This window comes from Pholcus phalangioides, unplaced genomic scaffold (assembly GCF_987345545.1).
Source record: "Pholcus phalangioides strain wild (caught in Gottingen) unplaced genomic scaffold, Ppha-v1.0 ptg000009l_1, whole genome shotgun sequence".
NCBI lineage: Eukaryota > Metazoa > Arthropoda > Arachnida > Araneae > Pholcidae > Pholcus > Pholcus phalangioides.
In genome coordinates, this window is record NW_028301602.1 from 44,352,832 (window position 1) to 44,376,161 (window position 23,330).

General features: G+C 36.7%; 1 protein-coding gene across 1 annotated transcript in view; it reads right to left on the minus strand.

Annotated features, from left to right (window-relative positions):
- LOC149083148 (prostaglandin E2 receptor EP3 subtype-like) overlaps positions 1–22,864 on the minus strand; it is a 35,288-nt gene extending 12,424 nt beyond the window's left edge. Inside the window, exon 1 of the mRNA XM_089236789.1 lies at positions 22,391–22,864. Coding sequence (XP_089092915.1) covers positions 22,391–22,864 — 474 coding nt within the window. The remainder of the gene's footprint in view (positions 1–22,390) is intronic.
- Between the last annotated feature and the right edge of the window lie 466 nt (positions 22,865–23,330).

The window sequence follows — 23,330 nt, forward strand, 5'->3', positions numbered from 1 at the left end:
TAATGTATACGCGCCTTAAAGAGTCGAACGACGTCAAACGCTCCTATTCGTCTGACCCAGCTGTTGTCAGCCGCGTTGCTTGACACGCAGTGGTGTCGGAGCAGAGGGTGCTCGAGCACCCACAGTTTTTGTAGCACTATGTTTGAGCGCACCCCAGAATTAATTCAGAAACCAAAAGCTCATACATCAAGACCAAGTCGAGCACCCTCTTAAAGACTTCCGACGCCTCTGATACATGGCTGGAGATACGGAGGGGTTGGGGGCCATCCCCCCCCTCCCCAGCGTCCAAGGTGGAGTTGACTGATCTAATGTATGTATGTATATATAATTTACATCATCATCATCGTGCCGTCCCCCCCCCCCCGCCCGAGCAATAATGACCGTGCCCTCCCAGACTTCCAAGTCTATCCCCGCCTATGCTCTGATACCGCGTGTTTTCTCTTCCAGTGGACGATTAGCCTCAGGGAAAACACGTCCTAGTGAAAGTGTAATGACTGAATAAATAGCTTTTTTTTTCTTCCGTAACATTTGAAATACAAACATACGAGAAACATGCATCGAACTACTTTTCATAATTCGAAATTACTTCAAAATTGATCGCTCCATTCCCCGTGAAAAATAAAGTGTAAATATTTGCTGGAAGTCACCGGCTTTTCTGTTCAGAAGTTTAAAAGGAGGGGAAAGAAAATTCTGAATAATTATAAGATTTCTCTCTCTGAGTGAAGTCTTGAATGAGGAATATATTTATCTTCACGCAAAAAACTAAAGCAAGGGTGAAATCGAAATTCTGAACCAAAATATTTCGAAACAGAACCTCAATGTTACGAACTTCTGTGAAATGAATCGTAATAAAATCTCTTATTCGTTTTAATTAAAACTTGTACGAATTTTGATTTTTTTAAAATATGTTCATCTATCTTTTGTTCTTCCGTGCTAATAAGTCATGCATGTTGTATGATTATATCAAATAAATATTAAATATAACCTCCAATCGCTTATAGATATTTGGATTACTACAGTCGAATCCCGTTTTAACGAATACCGTTATAACGGAAATCTCGTTTTAACGAATACCGTTATAACGGAAATCTCGTTTTAACGAACACTTTTCTAATCTCCCAAGATAAGTTTACATAGGAACAATGGAGAAACCTGGAATTCCTTTATAACGAAATTTCGTAATAACGAGGTGATTTCTCAGGTTTCTTGGAGTTCGTTATAACGGGATTCGACTGTACGTGCGGTGTCGCCCCAACTTATGTTTTTACTCTTTTTTCCAGCTAAATGTATTAGTTTTTTTCTTCTACACCGTTTAATTGAGAAAAATGCCTATCTACTTGCAAAGAAAATCAAGTTACATAATTGCATAATACTAAGTACAATTTTTTTCGCTAATAATGTATCTCACACATTAGCAAAAAAAACTTTTACGTTTACTTAATTCACGCTTTTAATAGCCTTTAATTGCTTTAAGAAATGTTCCTGTTGGTTAATTTTTTGTGCTGTTGTCAACACTGACTATGTATAGAGTGGGAAAAAAGTACGTAGAAACTTGTAAAATGAATAAAAACCGAAATAAAAAAACGGTTTGCAGGGTTAGCGTCGCTAGGTCACGGGAATTTTTTTTTAAGACAGGGGAAAAAATAACTCAAAAGCAGCCGACAGGTGGCGCTGGTACGAGTGACTTTTGTGGAAATATGCAAATGAGACGGTTATAAGAACTTTCGCGCTCCTAATCCGCAACTAGTTCACCGTTGTAAACCGTGTATGTGGACCTACTGCACTCTGCCCACCCTGTATATGACCTGTTACTTTACAGGAATTTTTTTGTTTTAAATATTGTTCGGCTATTTCATCCTTTAAGTTGGAATGTGTCTTTCTCATTTTGTTAATATTTATTCTACATATTTATATACCTAGGAAATGCGGGGATTACTGAATAGATACCATTTCCGTTTTTATTTATCACTAGCTATAATACCCGGCGTTGCCCGGGTTTTCTTCAATGAGGCTTTATGGATCACGTGATATCTCCCTCTTTCTTTGAGGGACGTACAAACTGTGTCCACGTTAACCAATATGGCGACTTCCTGTGCGACTCATGAAATAAACAAATCTAGATTTAAAGAAACGTGGAAATGAATAGTCTCACCCCCCTTTTTTTTGATGGATGCTAGGTATTTCGATTCCCTCCCCCAGAACCAGAACTTCAAGTTATCTATTTCTGCCTGTTTCAGCTTCCAAAAATGCTTAATTAAAGCTGTGGAATTTTTTCGATGTACTTTTTACGGGTCCATAATTAATTTTAAAATATCCTAACCCACATGGATTTATGCAGTTGAATAATCAAAAAACAATCCGGAGAAATTAATTTTCACGCTTGAGAAGATATAAATAAAAAGTTGAAATCAGTGTTATTGCATGAGTATCCAACTCAAAAGTAGGTCCGGCTAATTACTTCATTTTTAATCTCCTGGGCTTCGTATATCTCTAAGCGAACTCAATATTTCAAAAATCGAGAATTCAATACAATTTTTAAAATTATTGATGTGACAGAAAACCCCGCCAAATTTCCGCATTTCTACATTAAAATCGGCAATTATAACACTGATTTCTATTAGGATCACCCTTTTCCTGACCCCCCCAAAGCGATGCTGGTGATGATTATGACGTCTATTCAAAAAGCCTCATTACTGAGAGTATGGAAAAAGTGGCAAACCATTATAAAGGCATAAACTATTGTAAATATACTGGCAGTGTTAAAGAAGTGACAAACAATTGTAAAGGCATATACACATCTGAAACGCATTGCTAGGGAACCACGGTAACCAAAGTAAACGTTCGGAAAGTGATTGTTGAGGCCTAAAAACCATTGTTGCCCGACAGTTTTTAGCCCATTTGGGGCATTTGCCCTAATCTAACGAAATTTTAAAGTAGCCTATCATTCAAGTCGGGTTCCATTTGGTATATATGCAAAATTTGGCGACGATCGATCTAAAATTGTAGATTTGTATAGAGAACACACACACACAGAAAATCAATTATATATATATAGATTCTGATTTAAAAGATGATAAAAACCTAAAACCTGTATTTTCATGAAGTTTGGATTCTTGTCGTTGTACCACATTGGCAATTGTATGGCATTCAAAAAATAAAATATCATGTTAAAGAAAAAAGGTATTTCAATGCTTGCCAATTAAAGGCCTAAGCCTATTGTGTGTTTGTCGATAAATCAGAAAAGAAACCCTGTGCATTTCATGGTGTCGATAGAAATTACGTGAAGACTCCGACATACCGAGAAAGAAACTGTTGGTGGGGGTTATTCTGATCGTGGAACACGTGATGCGGCCGCATTTCTCTTCGTCCGATCTTTTTATTAGTCGTAACTAATTCGAAAAAGGGACATTAATGGAGAGCCGATATGTGTATGCTACATCCAATGTGTATTCGAGCAACGGCGATGGCCAAATGAGTATTTCGATGGTAGTTTAACGTGGCGACTAGAGCAATCCTGCGTTCTTCGTGTGTCTCGCCCGAACAGATGACAGTGAGGGGGGAGGCGTGCGTTGTGTTAATAATACGTATCCTAGATGCGCGATTCATCTTCTCGCTCAACAACATAAACGGAAAAGAAAAAAGCAAATAGATAAACGAGTTGGAGCTTTTCGAGAAAGTTCTTTCTTTTTCTTTTAGTGTTTCCGATTTCCAAGTAGATTTAGTGTCTTGTGGTCGAAGGTCTTTCTTTTTTCTTGTTGAGAGAGAGATGTCTCTATTTCTCTTCTCATACACAGGCGTTTGCTGTTTCTTCAGCAACGGGTGGTCGAATTCTTCACAAACTACGTAGCACCATTTTTTTTATTCGATCCTCCAAATAATTAAAATTGAATTGAATTGAATCTAGTCATGATTGGTCCACTGTATGGCTCCTTTATAGTTCGCCTCTGGCGACAGGGGCCAGCCCTGACCCATCGAGCGGGATGGGAAGGGTGTCCTGCACTCAAAGTCCCCCTCCCATCTTCGGCTCTCTTCGAGCCCTGCCCATGAGAGGGGAAAAGGGAGTTCCCTTTCGTCCTCGGCTGTTGTCGAACCCTCAAATTATTGCATGAACTAAGAATTCCATCGCGCGGAATTTTTCACGTTAATTTTTTGTGTCGAATTTTCACTTTCAATTTTTTTATATTTGATATTTTCCTATTTTATGCTATATATTACATGTATTTCCTTTTTTCCTATGATCAGACATCAGTGACCTTTCTTTATTGATATCAAGTTTTTTTATTGATTTACATTTCGTCCAATTCGAATGTGATTTGCATGCTGCTCACATGTATTACCAGTGAAATTTAACTTTCACTTTGTCTCAAAAACTAGAGCCAATCGGACAGAGCCAATGCCAGATTCGGAATCAGTGCTCCCAAAATCATTGAAAAAAGTCATTTGCAACAAACTCAACCTGAATTGTGCTCGGTTTAAAATCATGCTAAAAATAATACAAATTTTTTAAAACTTCACAAAAATGTTATTTAAGTTATGATATATACGTATAAAAATTGTGCAATTTGGTCATGAATTTCAGGAGCGGTCGGAAATGGGTTAGGCGGGTAAAAATCGACTTTGAATGAAATAGATACTGAACTACAATTATCACTAAAATCTTGAAAAGTTCCATATAGTGAATTCTCCACTGAGAGAGAGAAAGAGAAATTTTATTTCCTTTATATATATATATGCTTATGGAATAGTAGCATTATAACTAGTTTCAACTGAAAATTCCAAAGCTATATCAGGAGAAATTTTAATAATGTGATTTCCGAAAGAAAAAAATGCTTGAGATATTTTCATTATAAAGAGATGTTTTCCATGCAGTCGTTTTCCGTTTTCACTTGTAGATGATATAGTAAAGAGAAAGGCATTCCCCTTTGCTGTTGTTTTTTAGGGGGAGAAACTATTTTCGTCGCATTTATTATGCGCATTGCTTATAACTTGTTTCTTGGCAATATCAACGGAAACAAACGCTGCGTTAGAGAGAGAGAGAAAATACGAGAAGAGAGAGAAAATGATCATGTCTTCTATTTCTCAGTTATTATGAGAATTCTGTGGCGGCGTTTTTCAATTTTTTGCCGTTATTTTGTCTCTTTGAACAGAGAAAAATACTACCTTGTTTCAGTTTCTCGTAAACTCTTCAAAAAATTGTTACTATTTTGGTTGAAAAAAACCCACTTTTAATTAAGTTTGAATTGACATAAAGCTCCATGTTTCTTGTAAAGGATGGCCCTCATAACTTAGAATAGTTTGAAAATTCATAAAAATTGAAAGAATTGGTGTGTTTGAATGGGGTTTGCGAAAAATTTATCTCATTGAAGGGGTGGGAGGGGGGGGGGGGTTTGGTACAAAAAAAATTAGTTCAAATTTTTTGTCAATAGAGGGCATTGCACGGGATAAAATCACTGGGAATATGCAAATCAGAGTTTTATAAAATGCAGGGTATAGGATTAAAAGCTCATTTCACTGAATTTTCCTGTTACTGGCGCTTATATAAGGTTTTCCATTGTGATGTTGACATTGGTGGATAAAGCATTATTGGTGAATTAAACTTGTGAAGTTTTTTTCTCAGTCACTAATCGCTGGCTGAAGCCTTACGAACATTTCGGACACAGTAAAAATCGAAGAAAAATTAAAGTCCAAAATTAGGGGATTTGCCCTCATGTAGAGTCCTTCGGGAATTTTCATTGGGTATGAATCTACTAATCTATTGAATAAGATTTTCATACATTATATTATCCCTCCTCAAAGGGTCGATAAAGTCACGTATTTATGAGTTATATTGAACATTTCATCAGAAAAACGCATTTTGAATCCCCCCGAACGAAATTTCTGGCTACGTCCCTGCAAAACGCAGATGGCAGCACCAGCAAGAACACGAAACAAGCATAACTCTGACAACAACGTAATTACGTTATGTTCACGCAACACACATTCAGGCATGTACCAATTCGTTAGAAATTCCGCAGAGGAATGAGTACGAGTAAGCATGTACGATGAAGTAATAGTATTAGTACGTAGTTGTAGTAGTCGTGCTTCTTGTGAAAGGGTCTACATTACGCAGATGTAAACTCGTGCATTATTTCATCATTTAATAGGTATAGCATGCAATGCTATTTTGGGCATGAATTGAGTCGAATAGATTAAGACAATCTTTCCAACCCGAAAGATTGGACGACAGAGAAGAACGTCACGGGAACGTATAGTGGACTGAACCGAGTGTACACACAGATATTAATGATGTCTTGTGCATGAAATGGTTTCTTCCGTTCGTCGCTTCTGCTAATTGACGTCCGAGGTAAAAAATGACGAACAAACAAACTTTGTTCTAGAAGAAGAAGAAGAACAACGTCTGACGCAAACGGAAAAAGAAAGATATATCTTTTTTTTTCCTTGTCTTTGCCTGAGAATAAGTTTCTGATGCAATTCTCGTGAAATTTTCATCCGAGGTTGAGACTAAAATACAAATACAAATACAACGCCACAACAGGCAAAATGCCCAACGAGGTGGCTGAGAAAAAGATGCCCATAATAAATATGGATGTCATATATTTCAAAAATACAGCAACCCAATTAAAAATGCAATGAACACAAATTATAAACAAATATATACACATGACAAAATATTATACAATGCCCATAAAGAATACTTATGGTTGTCTTATTCTAAGAATGGATAGCTTCTCGATTTACCCCAACATGTTTATCGTATTTCTTTTTAAACGTGTCAATTGTGTTACAATTTACTACCTCCGGGGGTAAGCTATTCCATTTATTAACAACCCTATTAGAGAAAAATTCCCTGCGACACCATAACCTTGCATTATCCCTCACCAATCGATACTGGTGTCCCCTTGTAAAAGCAGTCGATTGGCGGTGTACTAAAAGTTCATGGTCCATCCTATCCATCCCATTGAAAACTTTGAACACTTCGATCATATCTCCTCGACACCTGCGTTCATCCAATGTAAACATATTCAAAAAATGAAGTCTCTCTTCATAATTTAAGCCCCGTGTGCCCATAAGGACACGCATAGCTCTTCTCTGCACCCCTTCAACCAAGTCTATGCCCCCTCTGTAGGTATGTTCTTCAAAAATGTACAGCATACTCCAGTTTAGGACGAACTAAGCCTCGAAAAAGAGGAATAATGACTTTAGGAGAACGCGAAGAGACTTTTTCGTAAATGAGACCAAGCATTCTATTCGATTTTTTGACCACCGCTGAACAATGTTCAGAAAACCTAAGCCGCTCGTCAATGAGAATTCCCAAATCGGTGACCCTAGTTGCATCCGGGATAGTGACACCATTCAACTCGTAAGAGAAAAAGCGTTGGAATATTCTCGTAGAAATCGGGGCCAACTTGAAAAAATTTTTTTAGATCCCGAGACTCCTTCAAATATCATTTGGAGTCCCAATTGAAAAAGAAGAAAAAAAATTTCGTTGTGGGATAAGTTGTTACCTAAGAAGACATCACGTGATTACAGAAAATATGGGTGGGGGGGGGGGGAATACCGCTGAATTCTGGAACAAAAATAAAAGAAACTGAACAAAAAAAAAATCAATGTGATTCCAAAATTTGTGAAAGAAATAATTTCATAATTAATGGAAACTAAGAATTAATGAAATAAATAATTTCGGGGAAAAAAGAGAATCCGGAGTTACTGAAAGATTAGTAACCCAATATTATAACTACTTTTAAGTTGTGGTAACTTTTTTTTTATGTCGCTAGGCTTCTTATCTTATGCATATGAGGGGACCTGATTCATATATTATTATTCATCTTATATTATGTATATGAGGGGTTGAGAGAATCAAAGTGGTCTATGTCAGCTGAGTGAAAAAATTTTCATAACAAAATTTTCTTTCCTGAAAGCTCCCGTAAAATCAGTTTCCTTTGAAATGATTTTTTTGCTTGTAAGATACTTCAGAGTCTAAACTTTAACTTAAAGCTAATTGAAAAAATTAAAACCTTTTGAGCCAATGTTACACTTGTATGAGCCTAATTTTAGTCCATATTTTTCCTTTCTTACGGCATTAAATAAAAATTTAAAGTATTTTTTATATCAACCTGGGCTCGTAATATGCAATTTAAATATATATATATAGTATATATATATATATACATAGTATATATATATATATATATATATATACTATGAAATTTATATTTCAACTTGTATTGATCTCGGACCCTGTTGGTAGCACAGGGGTGGTTTCCTGAAGTTGATTTTCTGCGGTTTACCAACTTTGATCAGCATTGAAAACGTCTCTCCGCAGAGAGCAGGCGGACCTTCAACATGATACTTACATAACATGCAAATTCAGGCATTTGAAATCGTCACTTCAAGATATGGAAGACAGGTGGCACGGCACCAGGAAGAACACAGCACAAGCACAACTCTAACAACATAAATTCGTTAGGGTCATGCACATACATGCACTCACACAACACATTGTAGCATCTACCTATTCATCAGAAATTCGGAACAGGAATGTATACGAGGTGTATGTTCCGTTGAGTAGTAGTAGCAGAATATCTACTGGACTATTCTAGGTAGACTCGGGTAAACTATAACTTGGTCGAGGGAGCCATGGGTTACAAAAGTTTGAGAAGTTGCTCGATTGCACTCGCTTCCTGGCAGTCAAGTGGTTATGGAGCTAGCCTCTTGCCGTCCAAATTTGGGTTCGAATCCAATCCCGGTTCGGGCAAGAATGTTTGCTAACACTAACAAATTCCCTGGACAGGTTACACGGATCTCTTGGGAACACGTGAATATCACGTTTATTAAAAAAAACAATACTGCGTTGTTAGGGCGACGCGTCGCTCGTGACACTTTCGGACACGCAAAAATTCGTTAGAATTTCTTCAGAGGAGATTGTGTACAAGGTGCGCGCGTGTTTCATAGCACTTATTTCTCCAAAATTTGAAGTGTGTGTGATGCTCATGTTTTAATTCGAAAAAGCATCCTCATTCGGAGAAATTATTGCTGTTCTCCTCAACGGTGATGAAAGTTAACGTTGCGCCAAAGATTGAAATGCATCGTAACAACGAATGTGTTTGCAACTTAATCGGAAAAGAAACGGGGGTATTCGTTCATTCCCATCCTCACGGGTGAAAAATCTTGCTTTAATTGTAGTCATCAATGGACATTCACCGTCGAACTTTTCTGCTCGTCGTTTTAGTGAAAACAAGACAATAACGCTGACCAAATGCGTAAGAGCCAATATATCTTCGAGAGCGTGTGAATTAACAGCACTTGAAAGGTCTGGAACTAACAACGCTGTTTAAAGTGTCGCCCCCTGTACTTAACGCTACCGATAGCAAACACATTATTATTATTATCATCATCGAGTTCTTTTGCTCTGGCGACTTTTACGCCGCTATTTTTATTAGAAAAACCGGTCGGTCGTAATCTTTAAAGTAAGGAATGTGACCACTCTTTGGGCCCGAAATCCGACCATAAAAATCACATAATAGACGGTAGACCTTGAAAAAATTTTAAAACTTCAGTTTCATTGAGGAGCAAGGCTTAAAGGAAAAAAGATAAGGTGTATTGTATCGCAGGTATATTATCGGGATAATCATCAGTGATGTCTTTGCGGGTGCCCCATGGAAACTGGCCCACGGAACAGGGTAAAATATGGGCCTTCCCCCTAAATTATGGTAGAATTTTATTTATTCTGAATTTTTTTTGTTTTGTTTTATATTCAAGAACAAAACCAGAAGCCACAAAATTTTCGAAAAATTGAAAAATAAAGAAGCAATAATAAAAAAAATGGGGAAAAGCCTACGCTTGTAAAAATATGGTTGTCGCAAGGTTAAATACAGCTGTCTCCAGAATTAAAGCTGCCAGAAAAATGTATCTAAACCAATAAAATACTCTGCCCACATAAGAAATATGGTTGTCATTCATTATGGAAATAGCTTTTCGATCACACTTCCACCCCACCTGGCTTATCATATTTCCTCTCGAAGGGGGTGTATCGTGAATATTCTTCAATGTTTCATTTCATTTTGTTCTTTTAGTGTTATTTGACATTTAAATTCTTTGTTTCATCACCAAAAGATATTTCCATGGATGTTGGAAAAAATGACCCAAAAATTATGTGGGATGATCTTCTTCATGATCCATCTTCATTTCAAAACACGGAAGCCAGATGGCAGCACCGACAGAACACAGAATGAGCACAACTCTGACAACACACATACAACTCAGAACACACATTCCAGCACGTGCCGATTTTTTGGACATTCCGCAGAGGAAGTGTATGACGTACAGTAGCAGTAGTCATCCTCCCCTTGTTAGCATTTGCCTCAATAAAGGTACTCATCTTCCAGCGATGGGCATATAGATGGTGTTTGTCACCATCGTAGGGGAAAGAGGGCAAACATAACTTTTTGCCATCCCCTTCACTATAAAAGTCGATGATTTTATAACGATGTTTCTTCGTTTCCCTAAAACTTGCCACCCCCTCAAAATTGCCGACCGGTGCAATTTTTCCTGTACCTTCAGGCCTGTTTACACGAGTCACAAGGATTTAGTTGTTAAGTTGATAAGTCGTAAAGTACTAAAATCTCTGTCAACGTAAGTAATCAAATATTGAATGTTCATTGGCTAATGCGAGGCCGCACCCACTGGCGCACGCGCATAGGCCCTACCTAACCAAAAAAAAAACCTGAGTTCTATCTACTTGACAATTTAGCAACTAAACGGCGTGTCCTTAACGTCTGCATACATTTCATGAGTACTTGACGGCTTAACTCCTACACTTCTTGACGCGTGTAAACTAACGGGCCTTTAGTTCTCAAGCTGCTCACCACTTCAGAAGATTTGGGGGACACCCCCCAGCTTGTTTAGACCATTGAAGATTAGGCTATTGGAACATCCTAGAATTCGCTTTTTTGAGTCATGGGATCGTGTCCGAAGCGGACATTTCCCGTAATCTCACCATCGTTCATTTAACCCACGAATGCACGGGTTGGTTTTGTGAGATCCATGCATATGTATTTTTCTTATTTACCGATAGGTGGCAGGAACTTCTTTTTTTTTTCTTGAGGTTTTCACTGATTTCCTATTCAACCACTTTACGATCAAAGGATATTGTGTCCAAACGCCAGTGGAATAAATTCAAACAATTTCCCTCTGTGTTTTCTTTCCTCTCTCCTCATCATCACGAAGCTTTGTTGTAAACCTACGAGAAAAAGATGTTTTTCTCACCTCCGTTTATTTCTATACTCATATTAGTGATTCCCCCCCCCCACACACACACATGATGTATCCTTCTACTACATATATATACAGTCGAATCAAGTTATAACGAACTCCAAGAAACCGGAGAAAACACTTCGTTATAACGAAATTTCGTTATAAAGAAATATCAGGTTATTTGCATTGTTCCTATGTATACTTATTTGAGAGATTAGAAAAGCGTTCGTTAAAACGAGATTTTCACTATAACGGTATTCGTTAAAACGGGATTCGACTGTATATAAGCGCGAAAGAGTACAGGTAGGGTGAAAGTGAAAAAAATAAATCTCCTTCGTATCTACTCTCTTATCTACTTATATATTTGTTATACTATTTTCCTTTCATTTTCTCTTTCTTTCTTTTTTTCCTCTTCTGTTTTCTTCCTTTTCTTATACTTTTTTCCTTCTCTTTTTTTTTCTTTTTTTCTAACGTGCGGTTAGGTTAGGACAAAGGTTACCATATTTATTACCGATTCGTCAAATAGAAATTCTACGAATTTCTTGCCAATCGCTTGTTAGACTCGTTTATTTACTGCCAAAACTTTGTTCGTGGTGGCTATTTTTTTTCCAGGAATTGTATTTTAAAAGATTTACCTGCTTCTATGAGATCCAACCAGTACAATAATGAATAAATATATCATAACTAAGAATATTCCTTTTTAAAGGTAAATTCGTGGTTCTTCATTAAAGAAAAAATATCCAGTAATTTATTTCTTAAAAAAAGGGCAATCACACGTTGAACGTAAAGTAAGTATACATAGAGTCACTTATAGTTAAAAAGGAATTCCGAAAACATCCGGGGCATCAAAGTAAACGAATGCTCACGTAAAATCCATGGAAAATATAAAGAGAAACAGCTCATTATTTTCAAGTAAGAAACTCACGATAGAGAAACATAATATATGGTATATCGAATATGTTCCTGTGATAAATATCGCGGCGAAAAACTTTCAGAAACAAAAAATATTGTTTTTGTACTCTCTTTTTTTTTTTTCTCATTAGTGACCTTTGTTTTCGAAGAAAATTTCATTCCAGCATCTTCTTCCATGTTTGTTTTTCCATCCGAAAGGGAACGTAAACCGTAGTGTGCGACGACATGGTAATAACAGTTTTTACGAAACGATTGTTATGAATCATACATGCTCAACCCATGACCCGCGCGCCAAATGTGGCTCTCAGAGTCATATGATGTGGTTCACAACGTCACACATAATTTTGTAAGAATGAACCAAGTAGAACGTTCCCAGATCATGTAAGTAACCCGTGACAAAGTTCTAGACAAGTGGCCCGCCGCACATTTACAGATGACTTGAGTGACACGTGGCACACACACACACAGACCACTCAAACTCCGAGACACATTTACATATCACTCAAGCTGCTCACGGAAAATTTTCAGATCACTTAAGTGACTCGCGGCGCAGTTCTAGATTACTCAAGCGGCCGGCACTGGCGCATTTGCGGATCACTTTAGTGACCTGCGGCACAGATCCAGGTCACTCAAGTGACTCGCGGCACATTTTCAGATCGCATATTTTCAGCAACCTGCGGCGCTGTGTTTCAGATCATTTTACTACGTGACCCGCAACACGTTTTCCAGTCAATGAAGTGGCCCGCTCTCTCCTGAAGGTTGAACACCCTTTGGTACAGTATAAATAATATTTATTCAAACTAAATAGCATTCTTCGAATTTGAAATAAAACAGCCGATCGAAAAGTCAACGTTCCCGGTTAACGCGACACCCGGGGTAAAATGCCACTACGTAACCGTAATCGATCTCTGTCGATTTCCGTAGAGATTACTAATCTTCTTTATGCTCCTCACTTTTGACGGACACGAAAACGCAAATGAACCTCGGATATAACGAAAAAAAAAATTTTTTTTAAACACTTCTGCTTCCACTTTCATGTCGTTGTAGAGCTCAAATTATTCTAATGAAACACGATTTTATCTGTCTTTTATCAATAGGAAACTACGAAAATATTTCATTGGATTGCTATCGATGATTGTTCGATATTCTTCGACTAGTGTTATATCGATTGTCCTCTCACAATTCATTTCGATTAGTATCTTTGTTGTTGGTCATTTTCGATTACAGTTCTTATTGTAGTAGTCATTTCGATCGTAATTCCAGTTATAGATGTTATTAAGTATTTCGATTATAGTTCTTATTATAGTAGTTATTCCGATTATGGCTCTTGTTATTTCTTTCGATTGCATCTCTTGTTAGTCAGTTCGATTACAAACATAGTTCTTGTTAGTTATTTCGACTATACAAAGAGCATAGCTAGCAACATTCATCGCAAATTAGTGGTGAACCTTTGATTCTAGAGGCATAAATTCCAATTAGGAAAATGTATCCAAATAACGTGTAAAACTCAGATTCATCATTCGTGTTGCAAGGAGTTGAAATGAAAAAATTAACTTTTTACATGGAAAATCTGTGCTCAAAAAACCCAATCGGAAAGTTGTTGCCCTGTGTCTCCCAGGGATAACAAAAAAATTTCCACGTTTCTGAGTGCAATAATCACTGAGATATTTGAATTCAAAAATAACAGAAAAGTTGCGAAACAGCATAAACGAGGGACAGAAGTAGTGTCCGTTATTTAATGTTGTTTTCCGACCACCCTAACGTTTCTCCAATTTTTGAATTCAAATATCTCAATGAATATTAGAAACGTGGAATTCATTTTGTTGACCTCAGGAGAGACAACCCAACAACTTTTTGATTGGGTTTTTGAGCACAGGGCGTCTGTATAGAAAGTTAATTAAATTTTTCTTTCATTACAATAACTATACAACTCTTTGCAATATGAATTACGTATCTGACGTCTACACGTTATTTGAATACTTTTTCTAATTGGAAGTATGCCCTCTATTACGGTTCGACAGTAATTTCTCTACTCGAGACTCGGTGACATCGGAATAGAAGGGAAAATATGTACAAAGTGAGTCACGATGAGAATTACTTGGATTAAAGTAAAGATAAACGCCACAGCGATGGAAGAGACAGATGGAAGTCGTTAAATGTTAATACTTGGGATCATCAGAACGAGGAGGTTCCCATTTTCATTTAGATAAAAGAAACCTTGCCGGACTTGGCCGAACCACCCGTCTTCTCGCTCTCGTGGTATCCGTGAGGGATGTTCCATATCTAGAATTTGGTTTATTTCCGTCCATTTCATAATCAAGAGAGTTGTTAATTTAATCAAGATAAATATGCCCCCGAGTACCCTCAGATTATAGAAAATAAGAAAACTTTGAGCGATCATGATTATAATTCCTGTTTTTAATAATCCCTATAAAGGGGGGTTTGAACTCTTCCACCGATTAGATCCAGAAACAAACGAAGAAATAAATAAAAAAAACTTCGAAATTTTAACCTCGAGTTTATATAGAAGTAATAGGATCTTATATCCGATGCACTTTTTCCCCTTAGATTGCGCTGAATCTTCTCTCGAGAACTAACAAGAAATCTGATCCACCCACATTCAGTCGACAGAGGCTTAGTTTCGAATTTAATCATTGTTGTTATTATTATTATTTTACTTATTACTATTATTTATTTATTTTTTTGAAATCGCGGGGAAAATGATTTGGTATCTTTATAGATACATATGATGTATATCACGGTAAATTACATAATGTTCAATTCAACGTATTCATTGACGAACGCAAGATGATAGAAAATCCTTCTTGCTCCATCTTATAACACGATGGATATTCAACGTGCCTTACGGAATGTTTGGGGAATTGAAAAAAATAAATGAGATTCTTTCACAAATTCCATAACGGATTCGTGGCTGTAAATCCTTAAATTTATATTCACTGTAATTTCAGTTTAATTGCAAGGAAAAAAACAACTCGTAACGCGCGACACTACACTGTTTCTAATCAGAAACAACAACTTTTGACAAGAATTTTTAACCCTTTATATCCGATACTGTGAAACGTGGAATAAGAAGAAAATTACAATGAATTAAAATTAAAGTAAAAATTTAATGATAATAATAAATAGCTATCATGTAAATTATTTGGTAGGTTCTTTTGATTCTGAAAAGACAAAAAAAAAAACCCCAATTGTTTTGAAACAGTTAGTTAGTTCAAAACCAATTATCTAACCTGACACTTTTTAAAGTACCGTCAGGACATAAAGGGTTAAAAAAATTTAACAAAACTTCCAAAGAAGTTTTGACAAAAATTATACAAAAGAGCCATTACTTACTAAAAAAAAATTTAAATAAGTTTTGGCAGGAGTTAAAAAAATTTTTGACAAGAAATATTTGCAATTCTTGATCAATTACAAGCTTTTAACAATTTCAAAAAAAGGTTTTTCTAACAAGAATTTGACAAAAAGAGTTCTATTAACAAGGATTAAAAAAAAATAACTTTTTGACGAAAATTATAAAAAAATAACTTTTGGCAATAATTTCAAAGAACGTTTAACAAGACTTTCAAAGACAAACTTTTATCAAGAATGTCGAAGATAGACTTTTATCAAGAATTTCAGATTAACTTTTAACGAGAATATCAAAGATAAACTATCAGCAGAAATTTTTAACGAGCACTTTCAAAACAAAATCTGTCGAACTCGACCATATAATATTTTTTTAACTACCCCTGTAAATCCTTAACTTCCATATTCACTGCAATATGAGTTGTATTGCGAAGAAAACCACCCTTAGATCAACGCTCGTCCATTTTTTAAACAAGGAATTTTACCAACCTTTTGGAGCAAGATTTTTAGAACAAAAAGTTTTCTAACGATTTGAAAAAAAAAATTCTTTTTTCTTTAAATTCGTTAAATCAAACACAATAAATGTTTTTCAATTCAAATTTTTGTCTTTTATATTGAATTCACATAAACGAGCCTTCTCTCGAATATGACAACCGATCATGACCATTCCGATTTTCACTAAATTTCAAGAAATATTTGGTCTGTATAATATTAGATTAAACTCTCTATCTATCTCTCCATTTTTTTAATTCATTCAATACAATAGCAGCTTCGAGTTGGAGAAGAGAAAGGAAAAAAGAAATCAGACATCAAAAGAGAGGGAAATTGAAACTCATAGAAAGAGGTGTTTCCCTGTGTATGTTTGTTTAGTTTTTATTAAATATCTTTTATTTTTAAATCCCTAAGGTTTACAATGTTATGCGATTTATAGTTAAGGAAGAAAAGGTTTCAAGAGAAAAATTCCCATTAAAAGGTGATCCGCGAGGTTTAAAAATTCACAGAAATTAATTGGGGGATCGTTCTTGTAAATCATAAATTTTATATTCACTGCAATATAAAGTGTACTACAAAAAAAACACCTTTACAGAAACACTCACCAGTATTCACGCGATCAATATTTATCTATATTGTAAATTGCCAGCATGATATTAAAACCTATATTATGATTTTTTTTTTAAATGTATATACTCTTAAGTATTATAATTGCATTGCTCTGAAAGATAAATTGCAGTCCATAATTAGATAAGGATGTTTCACGCCTCTGGCGATGAGTATATATTGGACATATTTGGACCTCCCGTCTTCATTCTCACAAGCAATTTTATTTAATACTCAATTATCTTCCGCAGTTTAATCGCCGTGATTCTGTCAACACGAAAATCAATTTTTATAATTGAAGCAATTTTAAATTAATTAATTGATCGTTTTCTGTCAGCTGTTCAAACAACGTGTCGCGTTCGGCGAAATAAAAACCTTCACATTCGTTTCATTTTTTTTTGTCTAGGATATTAACGGATGATGTTTTATTTATTTCCTGCCCGTGAGAACAAACTGCCTTTAATGATTTACCGTAATGATTTCTGGTGTAATGGTCTCGTGCGTAACCTATTTACAGGAACTTGAGTTCTGGGAATGCACTTAATTGCGTAAAGGCTCGGGGCGAGGCTCCTTTCCTATGAGAAAGTTCATGTGCATCGCACAAATACCTGGGTTGGTTTGTAATTTTAAATATCTCTCTCTCTCTCTCTCTCTCTCTCGTGTTCGTATAAATTCATACATGAGAGCATATTTTCGCGGATTCACCTGGGAGAAATGCTTCAAACTGATGACTATTACGAATTCCAGAATCCCGTATTTCTCTTCACACGCATACAAACGAGATCTCTCTAAACCGAATTTGAATGGCCGAAAATGATTTATCTTGGCTTACAGAATGAAAACACTTGAATTGTATTGCTGTAACCTTCGACTTCTTGATTTGAATCATTCGTCTCGTGATAGCCACATTAGTATCATTAAGGAGCCGCGAGATAAAGTTTTCTTCATAACATTGATCTGGAGGTACTTTTTGATTATTTCAAGTATTCTGTTTACGGTATCCGACTACCTTTCTTAGCACTTTTCTTATAGTACTGGAGTGAATTTTAATAACATTTTTTTTGACAGTAAGTGACTCAAAATGTTGAGAACTATTTTGTCTACCTATAAGTTTTGGACTACCTATAGCATTATCTGTGAAAAAGTAATTTTTTATGTTGAATTTTAAGAACAATTCATGTAATATTCGTAACACGATTGCTAAAAATTCTATGAATGAAATGTTTCGGTTTTTTCATAGCTAAATCGCTAGTGATGATGCGGATTATGAATCAAAATTTAAAGAATTGTGCTATGGTATGCTTATAAGTTACACCCAAATCTGTTGATGTACGTATGAATATTTTGAAATTTATTTAACCTATCATGCATAAAACATGATTGTGGTTAGACAATTACATGCGATGGACCTTAGATTTTGGTTCACAACCTCAACAGTACATGGTAAAATATCGTATCAAAATTTTGTAATGATGTATTGAGCAAATTTTTAGAAATCATGTTTCAAACTCAAGTGAAATGTAAAAAAAATAGCATTTTTCGTAAAACGCCTTCTAAAGTTTTTATTCACAGTATTACTTGGTGTAAAAACACTACAATAAAGTAGGAGTAACTTCGGTGCTAAGCGTCACATAAACAAAACAAGGCCTGCTTTGGAAGCACAAACAGATGGGGGCTTTCGTGAAAAACTTAAAAAAGAAGAAATTGATATTTGCTCCCATAATGACGTTTCATACGTAGTCGGATAGCTTAAATTTTTCCGACAGTCTTTATTACTAGTGTAGGCAACATTTTGATTTCGATCATTTGACCATTTTTGTCGCACCGCGGTCATGTTCTACACACTAGGGCTAATTAGACCGGGATCTACAATTTATTGCTGATTCCGAACTGCAGGCTTGTTTTTTATACTCATCGATATGTTGGTGCGCTAACTCCTCGATGGGGGACTCCCTGCGGTAGCAGTTTTTTCTGCGGTCAGGTCACCGTTTCTGTTGTACCCCTGTGTCAGGAAACTTTCCTGACGAACTGGGTATCGAAAACGCGACACCTCTAAACATCCTTTTGGTACTTTAGGCGAGTATCTTATCGACCTGGGCTACCGCGCGCCCCATTTTGTTTTTTTTTAATGAAACTTTACCCACGATGGAGTGAATCGCTTTCATGGAAAATCAGCGTCGCAAAAATCGAAACGCTTCCACCACTTCACCTCTACAACATGTCTCTAATAACAAATCACTGTAAGCACATGGGATGGAGTAGAGGTATATGCTCCACCTCTTTCATCATTAGCGTGTCTATGGCAGTGGGTACGCACTCCGTGAGCTGGGTCGCAAATCTGTTTGCATCATTTTTCACAATTTCAGAAACCAGAATTCTATGAACCAAGGTTCTACGTTGTAATCACTGTAGAAAATTAATTCGTGTGATTTTGTAAGCCGTTCAACCAGAACCTCCTAGAGATAAAAGGCCTACGCACGTGTTTCCAAATTCGTCTGTAACGTCATCAAGACTACCTAGCAAGTTTGCCACATTTTGAACCACAGCGTCTTATTTCGTTTCTTCTTATTTTGGCGTAGAATCTTTCTGGTTGGCTCACAAATGCCGCATGGTGATTGGGTGTGGGGCATAGAAATCGTCAATTTCGAGCCCGAGATCATTTCTTTTCCGCACAACGATGATACTGGCACGAGCAGGGAATTTTCCCCCCGATATATTCTGAGGGGAAATGGACTACTTGCTGACGTCACGAGCAGCGTGCGGAGGCCTTCTATCTCTAGGAGGTGCTGCGCCATCCCCGTGAGGTTATTCCAGCGTGCAACCGTTCTAACAGTTGTAACGTACGGGATAATGGCGCACTTTAGTAATACTGAAAAAGCAGACATGCATTTCAGTATGGAAAATGCTAATTATGTCGTCAAACCTATGTAACCTGGGTTATGTTTGAGATTTGATTTCGAGAAATGCTGCTATCTGCCTTCTAAATTTTGAACCGAAAATGGCAGATGCTTGAATTTTTGTGTTTTAGGTAAGTATCACAGTCCGGATCTTCCTTTTTTTAGAGGATACTTAGAAGATATTATATGCACGAAAACAATCCACACATCTTAAAAGATCTGGTGATATTTATCACCACTACACCATCCAGGGCATGAGCAACTGAATGCTCCATCAAGCCACGGAAACGTGTGATTATAAAAATGCTTTTACATTGCTGTGTACTGAATGTTATTTTGTAAAAACCCTCACTTTATTGACACATGATGTCCACGAACAAATTGGCCGCTGAACACTAAAGATTAAGAACCCCCTGCTCTAGAAGATTCTACGCGTTTTGAGTATATTTATTTCCTCAAAAGTATATTGTTTATATGTAGCGTATTCGTAAACGGGTTCTCGATTATTTCGTAGCTCCCTAATTATTTAGCATGAAAGGTTCAGCAGTGAACGTAGGATGAGATTTGTTCGAATAATTGGAATATTTTTTGAACCACTCTGCTCTGTGTAAAACCGCGTATTCATTAATAATTGGAGATTCAGCTATACTTTTTCGCATAATCGTTGCTCGAGTATATGTGTACCATAAGACGGACGACATATCAATATTGTGGATATACTGTACGTAATTAATTTTAATGCCGAGTGTATTTGATATAAAAAACTGAAGGTTCGCACATATGCGTGTACATGTTACGGTAAATGTGATAAATTGGTATATCGTGCGTAATAGCCGGATATTATGCATAATCACCAAACGGTTCGGCAAGTTTGATGAATTTCATTGCATTCATCACTTTCACCGGCGATTATGCATAATGCCCAAATGAAGTTGGTAAGTTTGATCAGCGCGTTGCAAACATAATCAACATCACCGATCGAATTCATCAATCCTTGACTGAAGTTTGAGCATAATGTCTGGAAAATTTAAATAAATCATTGATGATTTTTCATATTTACCATAACATATAAGGGAAACTGCTGCATCTTAACTATAGTAAACCTTGAAATAGTTTTAGTAGTATAGCTGGAGAGTGCAAGGGATTACAAATGGATTACAATAGGATTACACCTAGCATCAACCTCACAGCTGAATGTTGATCGCAGAAAAAGAGCTGAATGTTTCAGCTCTTTTTCTGCGATCTTGATAGATATTCTGCAAGTAGGCAAATTTTATGTAGTATTTCATTTTTTACTTGTATTGTATTGTTTGTATTTCTTTTATATTTTAATTGCTTGTTTACTTTATTTTATTCATTTGTCTGTTTATTTGTTTATTTTTGGTGTGTGTGTCTTTTTCTCCCTCTTTCTGATGTAAGTGCCAACCTGCCATTCACAATCAATGTAATGTAAATAAATAAATTATGTGCCCGTTTTTTTGCTTGTTTCTTCTACACATAGAAAGTTTAATGAACTATATTTAGTAATTAATCACCTGATGAACTGTCCCAAGTGCTCAATCATACCAACACTGCGAGTAAAGTTATTAGTATTTTTCACAAATGGTGGACATCGCGTACCTTGAAACAAAAAAGATCATTGGGACATTGGAACAGTATAGAACTTGAAATTTTCCTAGTTTACCTCGGAATACTCAACTTGCGCTAACTTTTAATACTTCTTCTTTCACGTTTAAATACAGTTTATATTTTAAATTTTGGCTCTGTATACTTCTCTCCTCTTCAGGTATATCCATTTCTTCTCTTGCATCGATTCTTTGGTTACTTCCTGTTCGAATTTGTTGGGAAAAACAAACTTAATACAGTGTGAAGAATGCGTCCAACAATAACTTTCACCAAGTGAATTTCCTTAGGAGGAAAGCTGGCAAAATATTGTATTGTTCGTCAATGCCAGATATAGCAAATGTTGACATCACAAGATGATGCAACTAATGCAATCACCTAGCATCAAAAGAACTGACAGATATAAAAACATTTATTTTTCCTTTCTTCAAGTGTAAGGTAGAATAATTATGTATTTTATCTGAATAAATACGTTCCTACCTCCATCATTGTTACTTTTATGCAGTGCCGTCTTAACGCATGGGCCCACCCCGGCACGATCCGGGGGCCTCAAGAGAAGAGAGGGCCTCACAAAAATGAGATCCGGTTGAAATTTTCTAGGATTTACCAGGTAGGGCCTCCGAAAAACCACTTGGCCCGGGGGCCCATGATACTCTTAAGACGGCCCTGCTTTTATGTACATATTAGTAATCATATTTGTGTCATTATTTTGATACTATCCATTTATATTAAAAAATACTCATATTATTTTTTTTCAGTAACATCTGTAATTTTTATGTAATTTTAGTTTCACCCTGCATCAAGGTACATTACATGCTTCAAGGTACAAGACCCTTGGAACATTTTAGCCCGCTTCATATCTTCATGGTAATAGTAGAACCAGAAAGGTAATTTAAATATCACCCGATGTTTTATGCAGTATAGAGATACTACAAGCCTGTCATTTGGGGGGTCAGGGGTGACCGTCCCCCCCCCCACCAGCTTTTAGAAAATACACTAAACTTTCTATATATATATATATATAAAATTATAAATACATTGAGTACATGTTCTTCCCCCCCCCCCCCCGGAAAAAGTTGAAATGACGGCTCTGAGATACTAAAAAAATGAGTTTAGCGAAATTTTACTGCAAGAAACTGTCTTGGAAAAAACAGTTTGAAAATTAATTGTTCCAAGGTATAACGGTCTCCTGCATATACACAAATATTTAGGGATATGTATATTGATTTGCTTTATTTTACCTTTTGGTAGAGGAAAGGTCTCGTGAGCGCGATGTACCTCTCGACGGCCATGACGGAGGCGACGCTGCCCGAACTGAACCCGAACAGCCTGGTCAGTATCCGCAGTCCGCAAAACCATCGGCTCGTTACCACCGACGGATCGAGGTAAAGGGTCATGTTCATGAGCACGAACGAACTCACCAGAGCCATCAGGTCGTTGCTGATCAGGCACCTCACCATCAGCGTCAGTTTCTTGTTGCGGGCCGTTTCCCTGCGGTTCAGCAGCATCAGCGAACAGACGTTGGCCGACGCGCCGAAGAAGTAGAAGAAAGTGATCAGCGCCTGGGCCACCACCGACAAATGCCTCACCTTGGCCGAGGCGCCGTCGACGGACGACGCGTTCCAGTATAGCACCGAGGTGTCGTTGTTGACCAGAGTCCAGGTCTCGACCACACCTTGGACAGGCAAACTCGCGCTTGCAGTTATATTAGTCATACTCAGATTTAACAATTAAAACAGCCGACTTTAAATAGACATTCAATACGAGAATCGAAAACATCAAAATGTCCAGAGTTTTGCTTTTTTTCAACCCATGTGAAATGCTTCCAACGATTTCAATTCATTTCATTATTATGATGATCTTACGATCTCTCATATTTAAGCCTTCCTAATAGGAGTCACGTGACGGTCAATCTTCAAACATCGATATTCATAAGAACATTATAATTACAGATGAGTATAGAAACCATTTGTGTACATAAACGATAGGGGTTTTTCCCTCTAGAGATGATATCGGAATTCATTCTTGAAATAATTCGACAAACACTCAGTCTTCACCATTTAGATCCCAACTAGAGCGAACGAAATATTTCAAACCAAACGTGACGCGTTGGACATGATTCTTTTACGGTATCCTTATACATGAAAAAATAAACCTGACTAACGTCATCACTTTAGGACC